The sequence below is a fragment of the Gavialis gangeticus genome, unplaced genomic scaffold, assembly GCF_001723915.1.
Source record: "Gavialis gangeticus isolate Ggan-Ray unplaced genomic scaffold, GavGan_comp1, whole genome shotgun sequence".
Taxonomy (NCBI): domain Eukaryota; kingdom Metazoa; phylum Chordata; order Crocodylia; family Gavialidae; genus Gavialis; species Gavialis gangeticus.
Window position 1 is genome coordinate 45,605,188 of NW_017728994.1, and position 25,047 is coordinate 45,630,234.

The 25,047-nt window shown below is 56.2% G+C and overlaps 1 protein-coding gene across 3 annotated transcripts in view; it reads left to right on the forward strand.

Annotated features, from left to right (window-relative positions):
- The window catches only part of ARHGAP19 (Rho GTPase activating protein 19), a 32,395-nt gene extending 8,167 nt beyond the window's left edge, over positions 1-24,228 (forward strand). Inside the window, exons 1-13 of one of the 3 annotated variants that reach the window (XM_019502685.1) lie at positions 6,844-6,921; positions 11,165-11,430; positions 12,187-12,276; positions 17,060-17,140; positions 17,396-17,605; positions 18,551-18,777; positions 19,266-19,352; positions 20,219-20,284; positions 20,895-21,083; positions 21,277-21,375; positions 22,840-22,932; positions 23,515-23,589; positions 23,744-24,228. In XM_019502685.1, the coding sequence (XP_019358230.1) occupies positions 6,893-6,921; positions 11,165-11,430; positions 12,187-12,276; positions 17,060-17,140; positions 17,396-17,605; positions 18,551-18,777; positions 19,266-19,352; positions 20,219-20,284; positions 20,895-21,083; positions 21,277-21,375; positions 22,840-22,932; positions 23,515-23,589; positions 23,744-23,803 (1,572 nt within the window). In that variant the 5' untranslated portion in view covers positions 6,844-6,892 and the 3' untranslated portion in view covers positions 23,804-24,228. Of the gene's footprint in view, positions 1-6,843; positions 6,922-11,164; positions 11,431-12,186; positions 12,277-17,059; positions 17,141-17,395; positions 17,606-18,550; positions 18,778-19,265; positions 19,353-20,218; positions 20,285-20,894; positions 21,084-21,276; positions 21,376-22,839; positions 22,933-23,514; positions 23,590-23,743 lie in introns of those variants that run through there. The other 2 variants (XM_019502686.1, XM_019502687.1) reach the window with 2 other exon arrangements.
- The last annotated feature ends 819 nt before the right edge of the window (positions 24,229-25,047 follow it).

Here is a 25,047-nt window from a genome sequence, read left to right on the forward strand (position 1 = left end):
CGCTCCAGGGAGGGGTCGGCTGAACATAAGGCGCCCCTAGGGAGGCATTCAGAGTCAGGGAGGCGGGTGGCTCAACGCAGGAGTGCCCCCTACTGGCCCACCACACTGCCTGCCTCCCCCAACCGCCGCACTTGCCCAGCGTGTCCCCATTCTGGCTGTTACCTTTGCTGTCCTTTGCAGCGCGCTGCTCTGAAAGCTGGAGCCCAGCGTGTTCCTGAGCTCTTTGCCAAGCCAGCCTCTTTGGCTTTTGTATGACGCTGCAAGTGTCTCATGTCTCCCAGCCCTCAGCATGGCTCTCTCCTCTGCCTGCAGCATACGAGTAATATCCCATGAGAGCAGCGATAAGATGATGGCGTTTTGCTGCAGCCTTGTTACGAGACTCCTTCGGTTTCCTTTCGGTCTCCAAATGCACTCTGCTGTCCGTTCCACAGCCACTCGAGGCATGGAAAACAGCTCTCATCCTGTCCAGGTCATGACTGCACCAGCCATGGGAATGGAAGGCAGCTACATGTTCAAGAGCAGGAGGAGCTGCAGCACCAAGGTCTGTCACAGTTCTGGGGTACTTGCCCTGTTTTTTGTCATTATGTGACACGAGTGAACTTCTCACGTCCTGACATTTGGGGGCAGCTCATTGCCATGGTAATCACAGCAGTAGATTCGCTCCATGCATCGGCTTTGACCCACCTCTGTGGTTCTGTCAGTGATGTCGGAGAGCCTGTGACTGGCAGCAAGCATTAGGCACATGGGTCCCACTGGTGGTCCCGTATGATTTGGGAGCACTAGCTGTGCGACTCCATTGGTCACCTCCTGTGTGTTGACCAGTTTCATGACCAAGGGCAGCCATCTTCTACCTGGTAGCTGACCTGCGAGCACCAAACCAGGTGGGAGCCAGCCAGAGTCTGCTGAGGAAAGCCGGATCTGAGATGGCGACAGCCATGGAGATGATCTTGTGCTGGTGTTTGCAGCTCCCTGTGAAACCTTGGACAAACCCCAAGGAGTGTGGTCCTCCACAGCTCAAGGTCCTGCCTGCTCTGCTCGTCCTCCCAGGTCGGCAGCGTTATCCTCCACAGCCAGCCTGTGCTTGCTGCCTGTGTCTGGAAACTGCTTCTGGAAAACAGCATGCAGGGCCAGCTGCTTGATTTCCTCCTCCTCTGGTGATGCTGGTGACTGCCTCCGGCTGCGTGCCTGCCAATACATCTGGAGCATCCTGGCTGTGCTAGTGACAGCCAAGGCACTTAATGCTTCCTCTGCTGCCTGGCAGCAATTTGAGGACGGTATTGGCCATGGAAACAAAAGAAAGGATGGCATGTCAGGAGGGAGGTGCGCTTGGCCAGCCCATCCCATCCCATCCCAGAAAGCATCCCCTGGTGAACAATCCAGATTGGATTGGACTAAAAAGATCCAATGAGGTTCAATAAAGACAAGTGCAAAGTCCTGCACTTAGGAGAGAACAATCCCATCCACCGGTACAGGCTGGGGACTGATGGGCTAGGCAGCAGCTCTGCAGAAAAGGACCTGTAGGTGACAGGGGACAAGAAGACTAATATAAGCCAGCAGTGTGCCCTTGTTGCCAAGAAGGCTACCGGCGTCCTGAACTGCATCGGTAGAAGCATTGCCAGTAAATCGAGGAAAGTGATTCTTCCCCTAGGGAGGCCACATCTGGAGTCCTGTGTCCATTTTTGGGGTCCCCACTACAGAAAGGATGTGGACAAGTTGGGGAGAGTTCAGTGGAGGGCAACAAAAATGGTTGGGACATGTGACTTGTGAGGAGGGGCTGAGGGAACTAGGCTTATTTAATCTGCAGAAGAGAAGACCGAGGGGGATGCTCCCTGCAGAGGGGTTGCAAAGAGGATAGATCTGGACTATTGTCATTGGGGCCAGATGACAGGACAAGGAGCAATGGGCTGCAGTTGCAGCAAGGGAAGTTGAGGTTAGATATTAGGGAAAACTTTCTAATGGGGAGGCTGGGGAAGCACTGGAACAAGCTTCCCAGAGAGGTGGTGCACTCTCCATCCTTGGAGGTGTTTAAGACCCAGGTAGATAAAGCTTTGGCTGGGATGATGTAGTTGGGGCTGCTCCTGCTTGGAGTAGGGGGTTGGACTAGATGTGACCTCCTGAGGTCTCTTCCAGCCCTCATATTCTGTGACCCCCTAATCTGTAGCCAAGCTGTAAGACCTGTGTTCAGGGTGCTGAGGGGGAGTGCTGAAGGTATGCAGAGCTGGCGCAAGGAGCTTCAGTTGGCATGAACAAAGCAACGTGACCCCCTCTTACATAGTCACAGCACAAGCATTCACCAGAGGAGCCCTCCCAGGTAATCAGGCCCTGAGTTTGAAGGAGGAGTTGGAACAGCCACCCTTTGGGCTCTGGAACAAACCCTGTCCTCTACAAAAACCCATGAGCTTGAATTCTTAGAGTAGCCAGCCCTGAAACTGAGACTTTGCTTCCTGCCAGCAGTGGCCTCTGTGACTTGAGGGGAGTGGTGCCGTGACCCATGGACTGGGGGTTTAGGTACGTGGTGCCTCTCGGGCAAGGATTTCCCCCAACCCATCTCCAGAGCTGCCCGCTCCTCCCTTCTGCAGCTGGCTTGGTCAGAGGTGCTCCCAACGTGTTCCCATCCTAGCCGGCCGCGTCGCTCAGGTCACATCTCTGAATGCCTCTCAGGCCCCCTCTTCTCTGCTGCATCAAGTGTAAGCTGCCTGGTTGCATCCCAGGCCCTTCATGGCCCTCCCGTTGGCTGGAATTGGGTGCAGGGAGGCTGATGCCTGTCCGGCCAGCTCGCAACCCCAGCCTCCAGCTTGGTCTGGCAAATTTTCAGGCCAGTACCTTTGGGCATTCCCCCTGTGGCCCTCCAGCTGGGGACATGCTCTGGGGTACCTGCAGACTTGCTTCCCTTCCCCTTCTGACCCCAGCTCTGCTTTGCAGTGACTGAAACTGCTGATGTTCAGAGGCCTCAGCTGGGAGCTCCCTGCCAGGTCTGGTGGTTTTGCTCCTGCATCCGTCTCATCTGTTGTCTCATCCCAGCCTGGAATCGGAAGCTGCCATCTCTGTTCTGTATGCACAGTGCCTAGCACAGCAGTCCTAGCCCGTGACTGAGATGCTAAGTACCAGCGTAATACAAGTCACAGCAGCTGAATTAGCATCCCTGCCTCTTCTGGGGTTTTCATTAAAATAATAACAGCTTGGGGAGCACTGGAAGCAGAGATGAATGCTACGTAGCTTTTTGTTTCTAGATCGCATGCAAATGCATTGTCATCGTGACTGCTGAGGAGAGACTTTAGGTGGACATAATCCCAGGAGTTTGGCATTACAGCTTCTGTAGCACGATTTCTCCTCCCATGCACAGGTTTGTATCGCAGCCTGCAGTTTTCTAAGAGCCGTGTGGATCCAGTGCACCTCATCTGTCTTATGGAGGAAGGGCAGGTCTGATTTGCTGCATGCTCTCATGGGAGGGTTTCAGCCAACAGTGCAGCTCCTGCCCATGGTACAGTTTCTGCTCAAGGGAGCCCTTGGGCACTGCAGCTGCTGGGTCTTTCCTCCTCTGCTTGACAACTTGGAAACAGTAACATGGGTTTTGTTAAATTGCTGATATTTTTTGGCTGAGATCAAACACAAGGAGCTTCTTCCTAAAGCAGAAATTTCCTTGAGAAAGTTCTGAATACTTGGAAATTGAGGTCAGTGAAATGCCATGTGAGCCTTGATGAGTCTTTGTTACTGCAGTGGTGATTAATACCCCAAATGCATTCTGGGTGGTGTCCTTGCTGGTATGCAGCTTAGGCTCTATCTGCTCCTTTCCCAGTCCTGGGAAAGGATGTTTTGTACCCAAAAGTTTGCTAACATCCCTCCCAGCTATAAGCCCAATAAAAGACACTGCTATACACATCCTGCTTATAACCAATGGGCAGAATTCAGGCAGCATCTGTTTGACTCCTCCATCACATCTGTCTTCCCAGCTAAGTGCCCTTCCTCTGGATCTGTAAATGTGGGGCAGATGTTTGCCTGCTTTGGTGAAATTCAGTTTAATTATAACAGTGTGGTGATAATGGGACCATTGTGCTTAGCTGATGGCTGAAAGACGGACAAGACTTTGGCCCACGTGGGACTGGAGGCCTGTTCAGAATTTGTCTCTTATATTTTCTTTTGAAATGATCTTTTAAGTTGGAGCAACCTAAACAAATGTGGGAATGCTGCCTGGCTTCCTCAACGGGGGGCACTTTCTATTATGCCATTATTTGAATTGGGATTTGTCTGTCGACTCCATTTTGGAGAGCGGCGGCCTGTTGTGCACACCGCGCCTCCTGCGTCACAAAGACCAGCTCTGCCGCAGAGAGCTTGTAAGTATGACCCTAAGGAGAAGTCACTAACCGCTTTCTTTCAGATCCGTGCAGAACAATCCGTTCTCCTCGGCAGGGCTGTTCTGCCAAATCTGGGGCCTGAATTCAGCATTTGTTCTGCAGTTGAAAGGGCTGCTGTTCTCCATTTAAGTACATGTTTCCGTGCGAGCTATGGAGTCCTGCCTATTGCCTCCCAAATACATTTCCATTAGGATTCCCCTGCATCCTTTCATAAACCGAGGAGGTACCTTGTTTGCCAGGCCTTTGGCACTCGAAGGGCATTCAAGTCACTCCACTAATGGTTCTTCCTTCCCTCCCTCCCAACCTGCTATTCCTGAAATGTGGGCTGGCCCCTCCGACCCTGGGGTTTCACCTTCAGCCATTCTCACTGCTGGATTTCCCTGCTCTGGGCGCATGGCAATTTGTCCTGCTCCCTGGGGAATTAGGTGGCTTTGTCTTCTGCTCCACTCATCCAGGCGCAGATGCTATCTCCTGGCCAGGTCTGCTGATCCGTCTGCCCAGTGTGTCTCCTGCTAGTCTCGCTGTCTCTTGTTAACTAACCTCTCATCTCCTGTCTTCTGGCATGAGGAGTCTTTCTTCCATTCTTCTGCCTTATTTCATAAACTCTCAACTCTTCTGCTCCTAAATGTAGGGGTAGCCCAAGTGTGCAGTGACTTCAATGAGTGCAGAGATCACCATGTGGTGCGCAGAGGTGTTTTGTTCCTGCACCATGTACATTAAGGAGTGAGGTGGCAGTGGCCGTGGCATCTCACTGCACGTCTGGAGATGGAGATTGGGCCTAGCTCTGGATTCACACCAGCACCTTCTCCAGTCCACCAGGCTTTCAACTGGCACCCGGTCGCTTGGGGCATGGACACGTATTAGCCATATTGTCACAGGGCACTTGAGCAATCAGCTGCCAGGTGCTACCCCAGCTGGGCCAGTCTGGCCCTTGCACAGATACTTCCTTTTGTTCCTTATTCCTGCCTTACCTCTGCTCCTGCTTTGTGCCACCTGGACCCGTGTCTGACCCCACACGCGCTTCTGGAGCTCGGTGGAAGTTGGGAGAACAGGGGTCTCATACTGTGTAGCTGGTGCTCGGCCAACTGGCCTGGCCGTTTCCCATTGCCTTCCTGACTTTTTACCATCCCATTTGGTTGTGAAGGGAGATTGTGCCAAACGTGGATCTCTCTCAATTTAGTCCTTATCAGTGAAGCCACCTGAGGGTCAGGGCACCCTACATGAGCGCGGTCTCCTCTAGCAGCTGCACCCACAGGAACAGAGCTGTCACCCGGGGGAGACGTGTGACCGACAGGTTCCTGTGCAGCTTGCCCCAGATCAAAGGCCGCGCTCTCGAGAGCTGCTAGTATCGCTGCGAATCTCACGTCTTCTAAGCAAAACACAGGGCTCTCTGCTTTGATTTGCCTGCCTGCACAATAAAACCAAACCTAATACAACCAAGCCTCAGCCAAGCAATGAAGCCATGGGCAAGAGGGCTGTGCGTGGCAATGGAAAGCTATTGGGCCCTTTATTCTATTTGCTTTAAGATCTTGTACAGCGCTCGCAGACGGTAGCGACGAGCAGCACATTACAGGCGAGATGAAAGGTAATCCCGCCTGCCAACAAAGCAGACAATGGCAGTGGCGTCTGCGAACAGCCGCCCGCCCCCTCTGTACACGGCGTGTGGGCGGAGCGCATCCAGCCCCCCTCTTTAGCAGGAGCCTGGCAGGCAGGAGCCTCGGGCTTTGTGTGAAGGTGACACTGCAGCACAGCAGATTGACAGAGCAATTGTGTTCGGGGCCCGTGGGGCCCTTCCCTCTGTGCGGAAATGCGGCCTCGCTTTGCACTTCCTATTTAATGAGCAGTAACGATACTCTGGCATCTGCGTGTGCAGGTGGGAGGGGTGATACCTCCCGAATGAAATGGCTTGAAGTGCAGCACCTGAACGGGAGGGACCAGGCTGGCTCCAGCTGGTTAGCCAGGGAGCCAAGTGGGGCAGAGGACTTGCCAGCACTGCTGAGGGGGCTGTAGTACATGGTCAGTGGGTGGCACGGGGGAGCAGTCTCCAGCCTGAAGGCAAGAAACACATGCACAGGGGCTGGTGAGGACCTCAGAAATGTGCCAACGGGGCATGGGGCAGAGCCATGGGGCTCACGGCTTTGGCACAATACAGAGACATAGCAACACAGGGCCCCCTCACTGTGCTTTCATCCTGCTGGGGACCTGCTTCCTTGCAGTACTAGTAGCACAGGGGGATCTGATCTGGGCCTTGGGTTCGGGTGAAGATCGCTATTGCCCAGGCTGCCTGGTTCAAAGCCCTGGCTGCAGCATCAGTGGCCTCTGGCAAGGGACATGCATCCATCTGTCCAGCTTTTCTGCCCTGTTTTGTCTCTGCAAGAAGGCCGATGCCCAGGGCGTGCCAAGGGGGCCTTTCAGGTCCAATAATGTGCCCTTGTGTCTCGCAGCATGTGTGGAATTTGCATAGGCTGCGCTGGGGCCAGCGGGCTGTGTTGTCGCTGGGAACAAGGACTGAGTTCTTTTCCCTGCGTGCCTGCTTCCTGATGCCGCTCCAGAAGCTCTCCGCGCTCATGTAAGACATCTGATTTTTTCTGGTTTTGCAGTCGGTGCCATCGGGCTGGCTGTGCCGGGAGCCCCTGGCGCGCACATAGCGATCGGGCCAGGCGGGTCTAGGCTACAGAGTAATTTAATTTCTCCTCCCCCTGAATCCAGCCATAATCATGGATGGAGGGCACGAATACCTTGTGCTGTTTCGTGTAACTGCCGAAAAGTATTAGCATGTCTCCTGCTAGCATGTGAACGCCGGCACTGGGCTCACTGCAAGGCAGGGTCACGGGGCCTGTGGAGTCATTAGTTCTTCTTGGGGACTTTCTTTGGCTCAAAGTGGGTTACGGGTTTCAGGCAAAGACCTCTGGCCTCCCGCTGTTGGGCCGTGCTGGCATTTGCACACATGTTACTAGCCCCATTCAACAGCATGTGACCACGGCCGGATGGATTGGCAGCTGGGACTGACCATCTTGGCCTGGAGCTCTTGGGCAGCACAACCCACCGAGAAACCAGGGAGGTGCCTCCTAGCCAGGAACGTCCCGCACGAAGTCTTGGCCTCCTTGAGGCATGCAGCTTATGAGGCTTTTGCCTCCTGCCAGAGGCTATGGGGACCTGGCCTCTTGCAGGCTGTTATCCTCCACTGTCCTCTCCAAATAACCTCTGCTGTGTCGGCAGTCCAGGACAGCAGGAGGTTTCCGCTGGGATTCTCACTAGACCCAGGTAGCAAATGCTGGCTGCAGGTCCAGGCTTCCAGCAATCCCAGCAGGTGCCTTCCACTTGGATTTCAAAGGCGCATGTTGTCTTGGCTGAGAAGCAATACCCAGGTCCTCCTGGCTTTTTAGGGCAAAGGCACACAGCAGTCATTCAGCTGGTCACTGCGGCTCACGATAATGATGGTGAAAAACTATTTAGATGGGTAGCTCACCGGTGGATGCTTTGTTGTTTTTGCTCTGTCTTCTCTATTAGCTGCTCTTTGTAATTACTGGGTTACAACTAAAGAGTGCATTGTCTGACTCCCTTGCTGCTGGATTGCCATGCTCCTGAATGCTGGCTGGCTGGGCTTCCAGCCCAAGCCTCCACAGAGCTCAAGGAAAGACCTGATGTCGTCTCGGACCTGACTCTGCCAGTGGTTTTCACACATCAGACCCGTCCTGGTTTTTAGTTCCTAACTGGCCGAGTCTGCTTTGGAGGTACGACCCTGTTGCAAGGGATTGTTTCCCCGTGCAAGAGAAAAGACAAGGAAGTAATAGGATTCACATTTTCTGCCTTGCTGTGTTTGGACCCGATTCAATGGACAGCCACATATCCAACAACCAAGAAAGCAGGTTGGGCTGGAAGGCTGGACAGGGGGCGGAGGGGGGGCTCTGTAATGGCCTTGCAAGGTGTGGGGGGCTAATTGCCTGAACTTGAGCTTGAGGCCCAGTGGGCTAGTGCAGTCCTTGCCACATGGTGTTGAGCAGGCACAGAAAAATCAGATCACCTCTGTCTGGCAACTGCTACTGAGATGATGGAAGGGGTGATGGCATGTCTTGCAGTGAAAGCTTGTGGTGTGTTCCAGTTGCAAGGACTGGGCCAAGGCACTTAATGGGCCTATAGTTTGAGGCCAGTAATGCATAGGCTTAAGAGCAAACAAGGGAGGAAGAAATAAATTAAAGATGAGAGGAAATGGAAGAGAGAATAAAAAAAGCAAATGAGTTTACCAAAGGTAGCTGATCGCAGGATGATTTGTAAGCTACCAGTGTGACGTACCCATGCACGAGAGAATGTGATCCAAGGGTGTGTTGGGTGAGAGGTACAATGGCAAATGTATATCGGAAACAAGGATGGTGACAGTTCAGCTCCGCTGGTGTACCACAGACAGTGCTGGCTACCAGTACTGAAGAAAGATGAGTTCAAACAGGAATGGGTGTGGAGAAAGGCTGCTAGGGTGAGTGGGGAGCGGAGAACCCGTCTGACTGGTGCAGGCGATGCACCGGGCTCTGTTAGCACAACGCAGTGAGTCTGAGAGGTGATGTGTCAGGGAATACGTCAGGGAGGGCAGGTCCTCTGTAAGGTAAATGGGACAGTGTTGGCACAGGAGCCACGTGGGCATGAGCTGGCTGTGACCCTTCGACTGGACATTAGAAGAAGCTTCCTAGTCATCCAAGGAAGGATGCTGTGGAAAGCCCTTCCAGCAGGTTGCTTGTTCCCACTCCTCCTCATTTAGTTTTAAAACAGAGCATAAGCAGGCCATGGGTGGGCTTACGGCATGGGCTTCTACAATAGCAGGGCACGGCTTCAGTGACCCAGGGTTCATCTCCCTGCTGTGTCCTAATGACAGGGGCGAGGAGCTTGGTCTACCCAGTCATCTGAGAGAAGCTGGAGGCGACTTGCCTGCAGCCCAGCAGTGCCTGTGTGGGGCACGGATGTTGGCAGAGAGGACTCCTTGGATTCTCTGCCAGTGCTGGAAGCTGAAGGGACAAATAACTGCAAAATAAGGCACAACCGCACAGTTCCTGCCACTGCCCTTTTGCTAGTGGGGGGTATGAAGCAGAAACTGGAGAAGAGATTGGGGATCCCACAAACCCCAGTGTCCTGGAGGTGAGATGGAAGAAGATGGCGCTGGTGGCAGCAGCAGGAGGCAGTGATAGCTGGGGGAACAATGCCCAGACCCATAGGGGAAGGTGCAGGGAGCCACAGCTATAAGGGTGGCAGGACCCCACGGGCTGCCAGTTAAGCACTTGTGGGCCACCCAGCCTGAGTTCCTGTAGGGGCTCATTCAGGGGAGCCTCGTGGCCAGCGCTGTGCAGATGACCACCAAGCTCTGCTCTTGTTTTACAGTCTGTGAACGCTGCTGTGCCTTCCTGCAGATCGGCCCCTGGCCTGTTCTGTTGTCCAGCAATGGTCAGCTTCTGAGGGTGGAAGTCTGGTTGGCCATTTTTCTTCTTCTCTGAGATCTCTCCCTCTCAGGGTGTTTAGTGGCCTGAAATCTTGCTATCAAGGCTCAGCAAGGAGCCATGCGACAGCTTTCTTGCGGCGTTTTCTGTATCTTGTCTCAGGCACTGCTAATTATAACATGAAGCAAAACCTAGGAGAGTGCTGACCCCACAGTAAAGGAAGCTTCTAGCTACGAGTTTGGAGCATGCACAAGAACAAATGAGTGCAAACTGGCTGTGAACCAATTTAGGCAGAAAATTACTTAATCAGGGGAGCAGTGAGATTCTGCAGCAGCCTCCCACCAGGAGGACGGGGACAAGAAAACTAATGGCGCGTAACCTGGTTATGAAAGGGATGCTTGGGTGTGGGCGCCTGTGAGGCTGAGGCCTGGACACACTGACCCAGGTCCTGCCCAGTCCCATGTTTCTGTTCTTTGTTGTATGAGACTGCCCTGGCCACCAGATTGAGTGATGATGAGTCTTAAAATCATAGGGAAACTGGGCTGGCAGGGAGCTGTGGGGTCGCATCTAGTCCCAGCCCTGCCTGAGGCAGGATCACCCCTGTCCAAACCAGCCCAGACAAACCCCATGTGCAACCAGAGAGCCACACAACACAGTCACCCCTGACACAGCCCCAGGCTTTGCACCCACACCTGCCCCTGGGATACAGGGGGGCCACAGGTGCCAATGTCTTACTGCTGCCGCAGGGGTTGTGAGCACTGCAGAGAGCCCAGGCCCAGGCCATGCCCCTGCTGCAGAGGAAGGCAAAATCCCACCGGTTCAGACCAGTCTAAGCAGGGGGAATCCCTTCCTGATGGCAGCGCAGCATGGGGCTGACCTTGAGTGCGGGGGCAAGACCCTCCAGCCCGGACCCTGCAGTGTTGGTGGCAGCAGGAGCATTGACACAGCCCAGTCCTGTCCCCAGCCTGGACTGCAGCCAGCACCCAGTGCCTCTGGGGGAGGATTAAAACCCCCCTGATACATGGAGCAGAAAGGAGAGGGGATAGCCAAGTGTTTCCCTATAGCAGAGCACAGGCATTGCTGCGCCTAGGTCATCCCTCACTAGTGGCTGTCCAGCCTCTGCTCGAACACCTCCAGGGATGGAGAGTCCCCTCTTCTCTGGCATCTGCTCCACTTCCTCACAGTTCTAACAGTGAATAAATATTTCCTCACATCCATTCAAGCTAAGTGTGCTGCAGGTCCCCGGCACTGCTGGGACAGCGGAGATGGGAGAGCGCTGGCAGCTCTCATGCCAGCAGCTATCTTCTGAATCCGATCCAGGCTGCAGAGAGGCTGCAGCTGCCTGAGTGAGTCGGGAGGAAGAGTTTGACTGTCTCTCTTTTCCGTTCTCAGTGAGACCATCTGCAACTTTGTCATCTGCAATGACCCCTCTCTGCGCGGCCAGCCCATCATCTTCAACCCTGACTTCTTTGTGGAGAAGATGCGGCATGAGAAACCCGAAGTCTTCACAGAGCTCGTGGTCAGCAACATCACCCGGCTCATTGACCTGCCTGGGACAGAGCTGGCCCAGCTGATGGGGGAGGAGGAGCCCAAGCTGCCTGGCGGGACCAGCACAGCCTCGGGATTCTTTCGGTCCCTCATGTCTCTGAAGCGGAAAGGTGAGCAGTGTCCAGAGCCAGCAACCCAGCTCTGCCAGTTGATGTGGGCCTTGGAAGTTAGCTGTACCATGCACCAAACTCCCACTCTGAGCTTGTCCTTGAGAGGCAGGCGCTTTGCCCATGGTCTTTGCTGCACCCACCAGTTGTGCCCTTGTACATGGTGTGAGCCCTTGGAGAGCTGGCCAGAGGTTTGCTCAGTGCCTAATGCTGGGGCTGTTACCAGCAGCTGGGCTGCTAGCCTGAGGGACAAGGCAAAACCAGGATGGCAGCTCATTAGAAGTGGCTGAATGCAAGGTAACCCGCTTCCTTTGACGTGCACTTGGCACCCAGAGTTGCCACAGGGAGACCTTTGCATTTGCTCTCCTTGTTTCCCAGAGGTCACTCTTATTCTTAGGTTGCAGTAGCTCCCCCAGCTCTAGTCAGTCTTGGGTCCCAGTGGGTTCAGTGTAAGCAGACGCTGCTTTGGTGACCTCAGACTGCGCAACCCAGCTCCATCTGTTTCTGGATGGGTATACCGGACCTGGGCAGGCCCACCCCATCAGACACTGAAGTCTTGTGTCAGTAATTCAGGTGTCCAGTCTTTCTTCTGCCTCTCGTGGCCCTGAGTTTCCGTCTGCAACTTGTGGAGTTCTCCTTAGTTTAGAGCCTGTCCCTATTAAGCACAGGGCAATGCTAAAGGTGGCAAGAGTAGACACAGAAGGACCGTTGGTGTTGGAAAGAAGTAATGCTCAGGCTCCGGCCTTCTCATCTCCATAGCCAACACTTGGCACCACCCTCTGCCCTCTGCGCAGACCTCGGCTCAACTCTCAAGAGTCACATCCGTGCCGGTCGGGATCCCGGGTGCAGGTAAGCTGCCCCAGCCTGCGCTCACATTGGGCCACCCCTGGTTACAGGGGGTTGGTGGCACACCTGCCTGCAAAGGGAGCACAGTCCAACCTCTGGGGCTGTTCCATTCGGTTCCTCCTGCCTTCGCGTCCTGGCCCAGCAAGAGCAGAGCCTGAGCTGCTTCTGCTTTCCCAGCTCCCTTTAAGATTCACTGGACTGAAAGGGGGGAAGCAGAGTCGCTCTGCAGCGGCCTCCTCTGTTTCAGGACTCCGGGCTCTGCCTTGGACACCTTGTCCTCCCAGTGCTTTACCTCCTTTCCCTGTGAGCTGGCACCCACAGCCCAGCCCTGACATTATGCTGTGAAGGACTCTCTACAAATGAGTCTGTTCAAATTTCCCTTTCCCCATCACCAGGAATGCCTAGGTGCCTCTGGAAGTCTTGCTATCTCCTCACCCAGCAGGGCAGAAACAATTTAACTGTCTGTGCGGCCCCCCCGGTACTTACCTGCCTTTGGCCAGAGCTTCCCCCTTTAGCCCAACTGTCTGCTGGCAAGGCAGAGCTGTGGCCTGTTTCCTTCAAGTGTTGCCTGCTGTGGCTGCTTGCTTCTCTTTAATCTCTCCTGGTCTCGGAAGGCAGGGAGTTACCCGTCTGTCTTGGCTTTTCAGGGACTGCTTTGCCTAAAGTTTTTACATGGGCTCACCCAGGGTGTACCACTAGTACCAGGCCCTAAAGCACCACCCATGCAAGTCAGGCAGCTCCTGTACCCTCCTGGTTCAACTTATCTCAGTGCAGCTTGCACAGAGGTCTACATGTAGGCCAGGTCCTTGTGCTACATGCCAAAGGCTAGCCCCTTCTGTCCCCAGCTGACTGTACAACACTTCTCTCCCTGTGCCTCGAGAAATACGACGTGCCCTTCCAACCTGGTACATAATACAGATAGTGGGGAAACCAAATCAGGCAGAATTTTTCATAAAGATAATGCAGAAATCTCCACATTCTCCAAACGGCCTTTCGAGGAGGCTCATGAGGTTTCCTCGTCTCTGTTGATTTTGGATTTTTTGAAGCGTATTGATTCTACTGTTCTGGAACTCCATTTTAATAGCTTTCAAAATGAGTGTCTTCAACTAGCAGTGCAGGCTCCTCAAAAAATGTCCCTGGGACCTCATGCTTCTAAACGTGGCCTCTGAATCCTTCCATGGCGGCGTGGCCATAGTACTGTGACGCTGGCAGGTGCTTCGGAGCCTGCTGGCTGCATGCCTGGGCTGGGGAGAGGTCTCTGCTGACTCCAATATCCTTTCTCTGTCCTGGAGACACTTTGCTGTGACACTCCCTGGACAGACTGTGCCTGCCAGCCAGGAGAAACCAATGTGGCCTGCTCCACACATCCTCATTCTAGACCTGGAGCAGCTGCTCTCCAGTCCATGAACCAGGCAGACCTGGTACTGCTGGGATCTGATTGCTCACCTCGCCTGAAACTGTCTTCCACATTTTCAAAGCAGACAGCAGCCCCCTGGCCCCTGCCTGAGCCCTGCCATCTCTGGAGGCTGCTTCTTTTCACGCCTCTCGTTACCACTAATTAGCCTTTCCCCTCTACCTGATCTTTGGAGGTGAGCCTGAGCATTAAAGATGGTTCAGCCTCTGGTCACAGGGACAGTGACGTCGGTCCCATCTGATCAGCTGCGGTCCAGCTCAGTGCAAAGCTTTCTCTGTGGTCTGCAGCGGTGGACCTGGGAGGGCAAATAATGATTCTTCAAAACTCTACAAGCTGGAGTCGGCACTTCCCAGTTCTGCCTCATCTGGAAGCAGACGCACACTGTCATGAGAAGGTCTTACCATTGTGCAGGATGGTTCTGCCTCTGGGTTCACCCGTAATGGAGCATTTTCAAGACTGCTGCAGCTCGGTGCCTGTTCCCAGGTGCTTTCAAAGTCTTCTGAGAATCGAGTGTTCATCTGGATTTTAACTTCTTGTCTGGAGAACAGGTCCAGCCCTCCAAACTGTGTAATCCTCTGCCCTGAGCATACCCCCAGGTGTCTGCTCAGCCCTCTCCTGGCTGCCAAAGACTCCAAACTTGTTGGCTCAGTATCCAAGCCTCTTGCTTGGCTTCCCTCGAGGACAGCTTGCCGTTGCAAACCATCCCTCCCTTCTGACACCATTCCTTCCTACAGAACTGGGAGGCTTTTGCTTGTACCTGATCCAAGAGAGTCCTTACACGTCTTGACCAGCAGGAAGTGGGAATTCCTGGGGGCTGATGGCATATCCCAAAGGTCTCAGGAGGCAGCACAGTGAATGACACAATGTCTGATAGCCCTTCCATTGGCCTGCTTGCCAAAAGGTTTGTTCCAACACCAGCCCCATGGCCTCATCAGCCTTAGAAGCTGGGCTTTCCTTCAGGAGAGTGGTGAGGGCAGCTGGTCTCCTGTGGCTGCCTAACCTAGGCCCAGTGGAACGGACCGCAGGCCTGGGCAGTCCGGGTGGCAGTGTTTGTGTTTGTGCTCCTCTCCTTGACAGCAACACTCCCACCCTGGAGCCTCTGCAGGCAGGAAGGTTTCTGCACTGGCTTAGCAAGCCAGTTTCACTTGAATGAGCCCCTTGTCTGGTCCTGTTCTCCTGTCCGTCTGGCCTGCCCCTTTCAGCTTGTTTTCATGCCTTGTTGCTTCAGGATTTGTGCACCTGAATTGTTGGCCAGTGGCTGGGAATCTTCCACCTGCCGAGAGAACAGTCCACCCGTGGTTGTGGGTGAGGTGCCTCCCACCATGAGACAGCTTGCCTCCATGCTTCCTGCTCTTCCTGTGTCTTGTCCGGCCATCTGGCACCGCACTTCTGCTCATGCAGGTCGGGGGGGGCAGAAGCTGATTCCACTAGTCTGGCCTCCTCAAACAGTGTCTGCAAATGTGAGCCAACGGGCATTCCCCAGCCAGGCCGCAGCTGGTCTCACCTGTAGCTCTCACTCTCCTCTCCTGACTGCATCTCTTTTGTTCTTTCTTCTGCCTGGGCAGCGCCCAGCTATCACTGTGCACCAAGCAGGCACCTCCCTTCCCACCACTGCCATGGTCTGCGTGAGATCAGCCTCACTGGGCACAAGTCTCTCTCAAGCCAAAAGACAGCATTGAATCTTGCAGTGTGGACTGGACTGAACTGTTCCCTTAACTGTGTCTCCAGCCTGCATGGGAGCGTCAGGCCATAGGGCTGCAGCTGAGCTCAGGGCTGGGTCCAGCATGTTTGTGTGGTTCATCTACACAGCTGGCAGGATTAATATGCCACAGCCAGAGCTTCCCAAATCCCTGCTTCCATGCAGTGCATCCACCTGAGAGAGCTTGAAACGGGTAATGAGAGTGCTGGGGGTGACTTTCCTCCCTTAGCCACTCCTGGCAGACCTGCCTTTGCAGGGCTGGAGCATTGGCTCCAACGTGGCTGTTCTCACATGCATCTCCCACAACATTATCGCAGGCAAACTACGGGAGTACAGGTTGGATGAATAGACTGTATGGGGGATAGAAAACTGGCTACAGCATCGGGCTCAGAGAGTAGTGATCTGTGGCTCAATGTCTAGCTGGCAACCAGTATCCAGTGGATTCCCTGGGGATGGTTTTGTTCCGTGCCTTCATCAACAACCTGGAAGATGGGATGCAGTGCACTCTCAGCAAGTTTTCTGATGACACCAAGCTGGGAGGAGGAGTAATGCTGGGGGGTAGGGCTAGGATTCAGAGTAAACTAGACAGATTGGAGGATTGCACCAAAAGAAATCTCATAGGGTTCAACAAGGACAAGTAAAAAGTCCTGCACTTAAGATGGAGTAATCCCATGCAGGCTGGGGGTGACTGGATGGGCAGAAAAGGACCTGGGGGGACAGGGAACAAGAAACTAAATAGGAGCCAGCAGTGTGCCCTTGGTGCCAAGAAGGCTACTGGCATCCTGGGCTGCATTGGTAGGAGCGTTGCCAGAAGATCGAGAGCAGTGATTCTTCCCCTCGATTCAACACTGGGGTGGCCACATCTGGAGTCCTGTGTCCAGTTTTGGGTCTCCCAGTACAGAAAGGATGTGGACACATTGGAGAGAGTCCAGCGGAGGGCAATGAAAATGGTTATGGGCTGGGGTACAGGACTGGTGAGAAGCTGAAGGAACTAGGCTTATTTAGTCTGGAGAAGAGATTTAATAGCGGGGATTTAATAGCCTTTAACTCCCTGCAGAGGGGTTGCAAAGAGGATGGAGCTGGACTGTTCTCAGTGGTGGTAGATGGCAAAGCAAGGAGCAATGGGCTCCAGTTGCAGCAAGGGAACTGGTTAGACAGTAAGAAGAATTTTCTCACTAGAAGGGGTAGTAAAATACTGGAACAGGCTTCCCAGAGCGGTGGTGGCATCTCCATCGCTGGAGGTTTTTAGGGCCTTACCCAACAAAGATGTGGCTAGGATGATCTGGTTGGGGCTGGTCCTGCTTTGAGCAGGGGGTTGAACTAGATGCAACCTCCTGAGGTCCCTTCCAGCCCTCATTTTCTATGATCCTATGTGTGCTTCAAAAAATTGCTGAGGATCCATTTGCATGGGCATTGGGTTAAAAGCAGGCCTGCTTCAAGTCTCCGACTGCTGCCTTCACAAGGAGCTGCTGGGGGATATGTGTCATGTCCTGTCTAAGGGGGGCATTTATGATCTTTAGGCACCATGTTTTCAGAACCAGAACTGCTTTGTCCCATCCCTGCACTGGAGAGCCTGGTCTTGTCAGGGAAATGTTTCTTGGAGCTGGTTGGGCGGTTTTCGGGCCAGAGGTCTGGTTCTGGGCCACGTGGCTCACTCCCCACACTTGTTTCAGACAAAGGGGTGGTGTTCGGGTCTCCGCTGACAGAAGAAGGCATCGCCCAAGTCTCTCAGCTGATCGAGTACCTGCACAAGAGTAAGTGGCTCCACTGTCATGCCTGGCTGCATCCAATAGGTGTGTGCAGTAGAGGGCAACAGCAAACCCTCAGCTTGTCCTCAGCCAGGAGTGCCTGCTGGTGCTGGGGCCCTGGCACCCCTGGAGGCTCTGAGATGGGAGGGACGTGAGGCACCTGCTGCAGCCTGGGCTCTGCAGGCAGTTCATGGGACATGGGGTTGGGCATGGGCTGCAGTACGAGGCTGACAGGCACTCTCATTTACTCCCTCTGGGCAGACCTACGTGTGGAAGGCTTGTTCCGGGTGCCAGGGAACAGCGTCCGCCAGCAGCTCCTGAAGGAGGCCCTGAACAGTGGGATGGACGTGGACCTGGACTCGGGGGAGTTCCACTCCAATGATGTGGCCACGCTGCTGAAGATGTTCCTGGGTGAGCTGCCGGAGCCTCTGCTCACGCGCAAGCACTTTCATGCCCACCTCAAGATTGCAGGTGAGTGGGCAGCAATGTGCAAAGCAGGGGGACCAGGCCGGCTGGGGGCAGCTAATGCCAAAGGACCCTGCGCAGCCACATTTGTCTCTGGAGGTGGTTTTCTCTGGGGGAGGAATTCAGAGGCACTCAAGGGCAGGGGAAAAGGGCACTTTCATAGATATCCTAGAGCCGTGGAGCTGGGAGGGACCCATAGGGGTCACCTCTGTTCCAAGCCCTTCTTGAGGCAGGACCAGCCCTATCCAAACCAGCCCAGACAAATCTGTAATCTAACTCTGTAAAACTACTGTCACCCCTGACACAGCCCCAGGCATCACTCCCACCCCTGCCCCTGGAAACACAGGGGGGCCACAGCTGTCAACGTCCTGCTGCTTCCCGGGGTTCATGGACACTCCAGAGAGCCCAGGCCCAGGCCGTGCCCCCACTGCAGAGGAAGGCAAAACCTTGCAGCCCACACCAGTCTGAGCAGGGGGGAAATCCCTTCCTGCCCCAGTGCAGTGTGGGGCTGAGCCTGCGTCCAGGGGAAAGAACCTCCAGCCAGGACCCTGCAGGATTGGTGCCAGCAGGAACATTGGCACAGCCCAGCCCCATCCCCAGCCTGGGCTGCATCAGCACCCAGCACCTCTCGGGGAAACTTAAAAGCCTCCTGCCACATGGAGCAGAAAGGGGTGTGGAGGCAACTAGCACAGCCCAGAAACCTGGGACACCCCCACAGCAGAACACAGGCATCACTGCACGTAGACCATCCCTGACCTGTTTCCCCACATGCTTCTTGACCCCACCAGCAGGAGGGCTGGAGTTAGAGAGGCGAGATCTCTTATGCAGAGGAAGCGAACCAGAAAGCAAGAGAGATGGGTGGGAGCGTCTGGAGGCCGCATGTGCTGGGTGAGCTGAAGTGAGCAGTTCCTTGATGCGGGCTATGAAAGCTGGCCCCTACCCTCTTTGCAGACCTGATGCTGTTCGATGAGAAAGGCAACAAGACAGGTGCCCCCGATAAGGAGCGGCAGATTGAGGCGCTGCAGCTGCTCTTCCTCCTCCTGCCTGCGCCCAACCGCAGCCTGCTCAAGCTGCTGCTGGACCTGCTCTACCAGACAGCCAAGAAGCAGGACAAGAACAAGATGTCTGCCCACAACCTGGCCCTCATGTTCGCGCCACACATCCTGTGGCCCCGCAATGTAAGCAGCACTTGGGAAGCCATGTGGCACTGGGCGACTCCAGGCTGCCATGGGAGAAGGCACTGCAGTGGGGTCACCAGAACTGGTTGTGGGCACAGGGTTGGAGGAGCAGGTCACGGCTGCTGGTTGGGACAGGGCAGTTGGCACTGCTGGGGCAGTGGGAGGTGGGGCTGGGGCTCCATGCAGCAGATGTGAGTAGCCATATGCATTGCTTCCTCTCTTTGCACATCTCAGTGGTTTTAAGAAGCACCTTGCTCACAAGGCAGCCTCACTGCAGGGCTCTGTTCAACTGAGGTGCCCTGGCAGGTGAGGGACTATGTCCTGTGCCAGCCTGTACACCTCTACAGCGCTGAGCACCACTCATAGTGTCTGCTCCATGTAACAGCAGTGGCTGGAGCAGTGAGAGCTCCTGCCTGGGAGCCAAGACGTAGAGCCCCTTCCTTCTCCCCTTGCCCTAACTGTCCTGCCCCCCGGGTCTCCGTTCCCAGGTGACAGCCAACGACCTGCAGGAGAACATCACCAAGCTCAACAATGGCGTCGCCTTCATGATCAAACACTCCCAGAAGCTCTTCAAGGTGTGGGCCCCAGGTCCCTGCTCTCCCTGGTGCTCCTTGCTGCCCACAGTGAGGTCTGTGCACCCTCCTGTGGGAGCCTGCTTTTGCTGCTTCCCTGCAGTGATTGGAGCGGGGTTGCTGGCTCGGACACTGACCCAGCCCAAGCCCAGGACACAGCAGTGTCCCGCCAAGGCTTGGCCTTTCCGCCTTGGCCCTGAGCAAGCACCATGTGGCCTAACATGGTGGCCCTCTGCTGGCCAGCTGGGGATCGGCGCCAACAGGCTCCAGGATACACCCCCGGTCCCACTTTGTCGGGCATGCTGTCAGGGGCCCCGCAGCTGGGGAGCCTGGGGGGCTGGAAGGAAGGTTGTTCCAGGGAGAGCTTCCCATGGAGCTGTTCCCAGCTGAGCATCAGGAGGTGCTAGATCAGCCAGGGAGGGAGTCAGCTGTGACATGAGGGGATGGTGGGGTGTAGCAGATCAGTGAGCAGCTCTGCCGTGCACTTGGGGTCTCCTGGGCCTGGTGCCCTCAGGCAGCACTTGGCAGGCCTGTGTGCCCTGGCCAGGGTGCACCTCCTGCATGAGTGTCCTGCCCCCAGATAGGCCTCTGCAGGTGCCCAGGCGCTTGCATGCAGGAAGGCAGCACACTGGGGGCTGGTTTTGCACTGCTCCCCTTGTGTCTTATGCATCAGCTGGGAGCACGCTACCCAGGGACTCCTGCAGCTGCACTGAGCAGAGAGAATCCCTGTTGAAAGGACTGCTGGGAGCTGCTGGCTCCTGGGAGTGCCTGGGGAGATGTTCACAGTGGGGCCATGGTTCCTCTCTGGAGCCAAGCAAGGGAAATGATAGCTTTCCCCTGAACTCATTACCACTTTCTCTCCTGCCCAGGCTCCGGTGTACATCCGGGAGTGCGCCAGGCTGCAGTACCTGAGCTCCAGAGCACATGCCTCCAAGGTGAGTTCAACAGGCTGCCCTAAAAGGGTGGGGGTAGGCCAGCCTGCCCCAGCAAGGGTTCGTGAGCGCAGGTGCAGACCTGCCACCAGGCACTGGGGCTCAGCCAGCCCTGCCACAGCATGGGAAAGGGCCCGTGAGGGGTGGGAGGTGCTGGAGCAGCTGCAGACCAAAGTACAAGACAAAGCAGCAGTGTCCAAGTGCAACGCGGGCAGCAGAGGCACTGCCCTAGATGGGAGCTTCAACCACTCATGGTGGCTCCTGGCCTGACCACACTGGGCCGTGGCGCACAGGCTGCTGTAGCAGTGGGGTGGTATCAAGCCTCTACTGATGGGAGGGAACTGTTCCCATCCCGCTCCAGAAGTGTGGTTGAGACATTTGAGCCGGCTGGAGGAGCACTGGCTAGGGGAGGGAGGTGAGAGGCAGGGTTGTCCTTCCTCTGCCACCCCTGAGCTTTGCACTGAGCTTTGCAAGCTTATCGGGAGCCGTGCCTTGCTTGTGGGGGTGGCGAGGCCACTGGCCCTTGGGCCTAACGGCAGGTGTGGGCTGGTGACAAATTGAGTGGCTCTGGGCAACATAAGCAAGCAGGAGCCTGTCCTTTCCCTTTTGCCAGGACGACCTGGACTTGCCCATGGTTCCTGCCTCCAAGGAGTTGCAGCCGCTGAAGTCTCCGAAGCGGGGCAGGCCGGAGCCCTCGCCACGGCAGGAGACACAGCAGCGCACAGAGGAGGCGCTCCGGGAGCTCTTCCGCCATGTCCACAACATGCCTGACTCGGCCAAGAAGAAGAAGCTCATCCGGCAGGTAGTGCTGGGGGGTGCCCTAGGCAGTACCCCCACCCTGCTTCTCTGCTCTGTGTATTGTCCTGGGCTGGGGGCCTCTAGATACCGAGTGCACTGGGGATGGCAGGGCTCTCTTGGGATCTGGAACGGGGGGAAGCTGGAGCTGAGCAGGGCACTAGCAGGACTCTGTTAACATGATCTTGGTTTCCTCCTAGTTCCACAAGCTCCCTGGGGCCGTCACTCCTGGATCCAATGTGCCCACACCCCCAGTGCAGCGGCGCACCCGGTCCCGATCCTTCAGCGGCCTCATCAAGGTATGTGGTGGGAGCGCTTGGTCGCTGCTGTATGGGAAGGGGAAGCACACTCCAGCTCTGCACAGCTGCCTGTCCTTTGCAGCCTCTCTGGGCCTGCCTGGAGCAGACCCGGGGAGGGCCCTGTCCAGCAAAGATCCTAGCTGAGCCTGGGGTACACAGAGGAGCAAGCAAACCCTCTATAGAGAGGCTGGGAAACAGATGCCAGCTTCTCAGCCACTGAGCACTTTGCCCGGGAACCATTCTGGGTCAGAGAGGGCCAGGAACCCATGATGAGGCCTGGAGAGTTGGACAGGATGGGTCTGCTTACCTGGGAGGAGACGACTGAGGCTCCTGCCTTGAGCAGGGGGCTGCACTAGGGCCCTCTCCAGACCCCTTCTAGTCCTGCTGTTCTGAGCCCATGAGACAACTGGGCGACAGCCTGGCTGAGAGGAGGCAGGCACAGCACACGAAGGCTTATGGCCAGGCCAGCACAGCTGAGCTGACAGAGTCCAGTGTCCTGTGTCCCCGGCTGTGGAACTCAGTGAGGCTTCAAAGAGGGTGAGGTGCCTCGCTGGGTAGCCAGCCGGCTGTCTGGCCAGCACTATGGGAGAGCAGGGCAGACACACGGAGCAGAAAAAAGGGAGGGGGTGGGAGCAACCAGCAATGCCCGGAAGCCTGGGCAATTCCCATGGTAGAACACGGGCATTGCCGTGCCGAGATCATCCCCAATCAGTGGCTGCCTGGCCTCTCCTCGAACCCTCCAGTGACGGAAAGTCCCCCTTCCCTGGTGTCTCTCCCATGGCCTCTCTGCTCTGATGGTGAAGAAGTGTTTTACAATCTCCAATCTAAACCTGCTTTGCTGCAACCTCAAGCCATTGACCCACGTCCTTCTCTCTCTGTGGCAAGGAAGAACGGGGCTTTCCCTCTTCTCTCTGGCAGCCCTGCAGGGATTTGCAGACTGCTCTCACGTCTTCTCTCAAGTACCTTTTCTGCAAACTGAACATGTCCAGCTCCTTCAGCCTCTCCTCATAGGACTTGCCTTCCAAGCCCTTGATTATCTTGCTCACCAGCCTCTGGACCCTCTCTCACTTCTCCACGCCCTTTTTCATATGTGGAGCCCAGAACTGCACACGGTATCCAGAGGCACAGTCCCAGAGGCACAGTCACCTCCCACATCTTGTACCTAATGCTTCTACTGATTTAGTCCAAAATCACAGTCATTTTCTGAGCAGCTGCATCATGGCAGACTTGCACTGAGTCTGTGGACTACCAAGACTCCTGCTTCTCGTGCCTTTTTCCAGCAACCGCCTGCTGCGGTATTTCCCAGGCTTCTGGGCTGTGCTGGTTGCCCACCCCCACTTTCTGCTCCATGTGTCAGGGGGTGCTTAAGCTTCCCCCAGAGGCACAGCCCAGGCTGGAGATGGGGACTGGGCTGTGCCAATGCCCTCCCTTTCATTGCCAACAACCCTCTCCTTTCCTGAGTAGCGGAAGGTGCTGGGGACCCCAGTGATGTTGGAGAGGAAGAGCGGGGATGCCACGCCAGAGCCGGAGCACGCCAGCAAGGAGAACATACAGCTGGTGAGTGCTCGCCCCCTCTAAGCACCCACTGGTCAGCCCTGGGCTTCCAGCGTGGCCTGGGCGGGATAGGAGGACGGTGCTGGCTAGACTCTGCCTCAGTTCGGTCTGCATTTGGACCAGAGCCCTGACACCACTGGTCCTGGGCCTCGGGGCTCCCATCTTGCTGCTGCATTTGTCTGGGCATTGTCCTCTGTACCTTTTCCCCACTCCTTCCCCGGTGACACCACCCTCGTTCCCTTGTTCTTGCCTTTGAGCTCCTCCCTCTGCCTCTCAGTGCCCTGGATCTCTCCTTCACCCTCTCTGGGCACTCCAGCCTTTCTGAAAGTCTCGTGGGCATATCAGTCTCCAGATCTGTCCTGCCTCTTGCTTCAGCACCAGGCCCAGCTCTAAGCCGAGCTGGGGAGGGGCTGATCTACGCTCTCGTGGCCAGGGAAATGGCTCTTCCTCCAGAGTCAAAGCCCTGGGCCAGGCTTGAGTAAGGGAGTAGTTGTTAACCAGGCAGCCTGCCCGCAGGGAGCCTCTGGGGGTGGCCAGGCCCTGCCTCGGTCCGCTCTGCTCTCACCAGTCACCTGCACTGTTCAGTTACAGAAACTGTCTGGATCACCAGCCACCCACGCAGCTCGAGCAAGGTTGAAATCGTCTGAGGGCAGGAAAGAGGTGAGGACTTCCCCATGCTGCTGGCCACCAACCCATGCCCTAGGGCTTGGCTGGAGGGGCAGGAGCCGGGTAGGGAGGGACATGCGACCCCCCACACTGCCCCATGGCTTCCCGTGTCCCAGGCATGCTAAAGGCTCCCATCCCTCTGTCCCAGGACTGCTGCAAGCGCCTGCCGGCCCGTGCGCCTTCCAGGGAGTCGTCATCGTCCTGCTGAGCCCCTGGGACCAGCACAGGGCAGCAGGGACATCTGCACTCGCAAGCTGTGAATAGTTCTTGCCACGTCTCGAGCTGGGAGGAGACCTGGCTCTGCTGATCCTTCTAACCCTACTCATCAGCGCTTGGCTTGGGACCGGGGCCTCCTGCGGGCACCCGTTTATAGACAGATATGTATCTATCTTCCATTTTAATACGGGACCAACCACTGTAACCAAGGACCTGGCGCTGCACCTGCCCCTGGCACCGCAAAGGGCCCAGGGCAGCCCCGCCTGGGAGAGGGAAAAGGCTTTCTGCCGACTGTCTACAGCCCGCTGTTGACACGCTCCCATGCTCCAGGCTTTCTCTGGAGTGCGCAGGCAGCTGCACCCCTTCTGCCTTCAGCTTTTAACTTGCCCCTCCTGGCTCCTTGCTCTGTCATCAGGAGGGAGCACTCACCCATCCTGGCAGCTGATGTGGCCTTCTTGCCCCTTCCAGAACTGACTGGTGCGATCTGTCGGGAGAACAGGCGGGCAGCCACCTGCTCCCCCCTCACTCCATGCACCTCCTGATGGGCTCACACCCAGCGTGGTCCGGGCAGCGCGTGGGGACCTGGGGGGCACGAGGGTCCCCAGGGCTTGGGAAGTGCATCAGTGTCAGGTGGGGAAGGAGCAGGTTCCAGAATAAATGTTCCTCTTGTTACCGGCGCTCCTGGCTGCCGTCCCTGCCCTTGGTGGCACCAGAGGGGTGTGGGCCCAGGGAGCAGCTGCAGCTGCCAGGCCAGAGCAGGCTCCGATCACTTGTATGGGCCCTGGCTGAGGCTCTGGGCTCGTGCAAGGAAGGGGAAGGGGCTGGAAGCAAAGCCTTCTCGACTGCACGGTGCCCTCACCTGCTACGGCCCCGTTCCCACCAGCCCCACTGCCTGCTGCAGGCATCCCTGGGCCTCTCCCTGCCCATTGCTTCCCTGGTGGAAGCACGGCCATGGTCTCGCCTGCTTGGTGGCAGGGAACAGCCGGTTCGGAGCTGCCAGGCGAGGCAGAAGCGCCACTGTGATGCTTCCAGGCATTGGGAGCAGGTGGAGGGCCGCCCTCTCCCCCACACTCGCCCAGGGACCAGGCAGGCCTGTCAGGAGGGCAGCGAGGCGGTGCAGCGCAGGGTACGGCCCAGCTGTTGGTGCCCTGTGCGTGGGGGCAGGGAAGCAGGGTTGTGGGTGGCAGTTTGGAGAGAGGCTGCGTGCCCAGCTCCCCACGCGGCACGGAGGCTGGC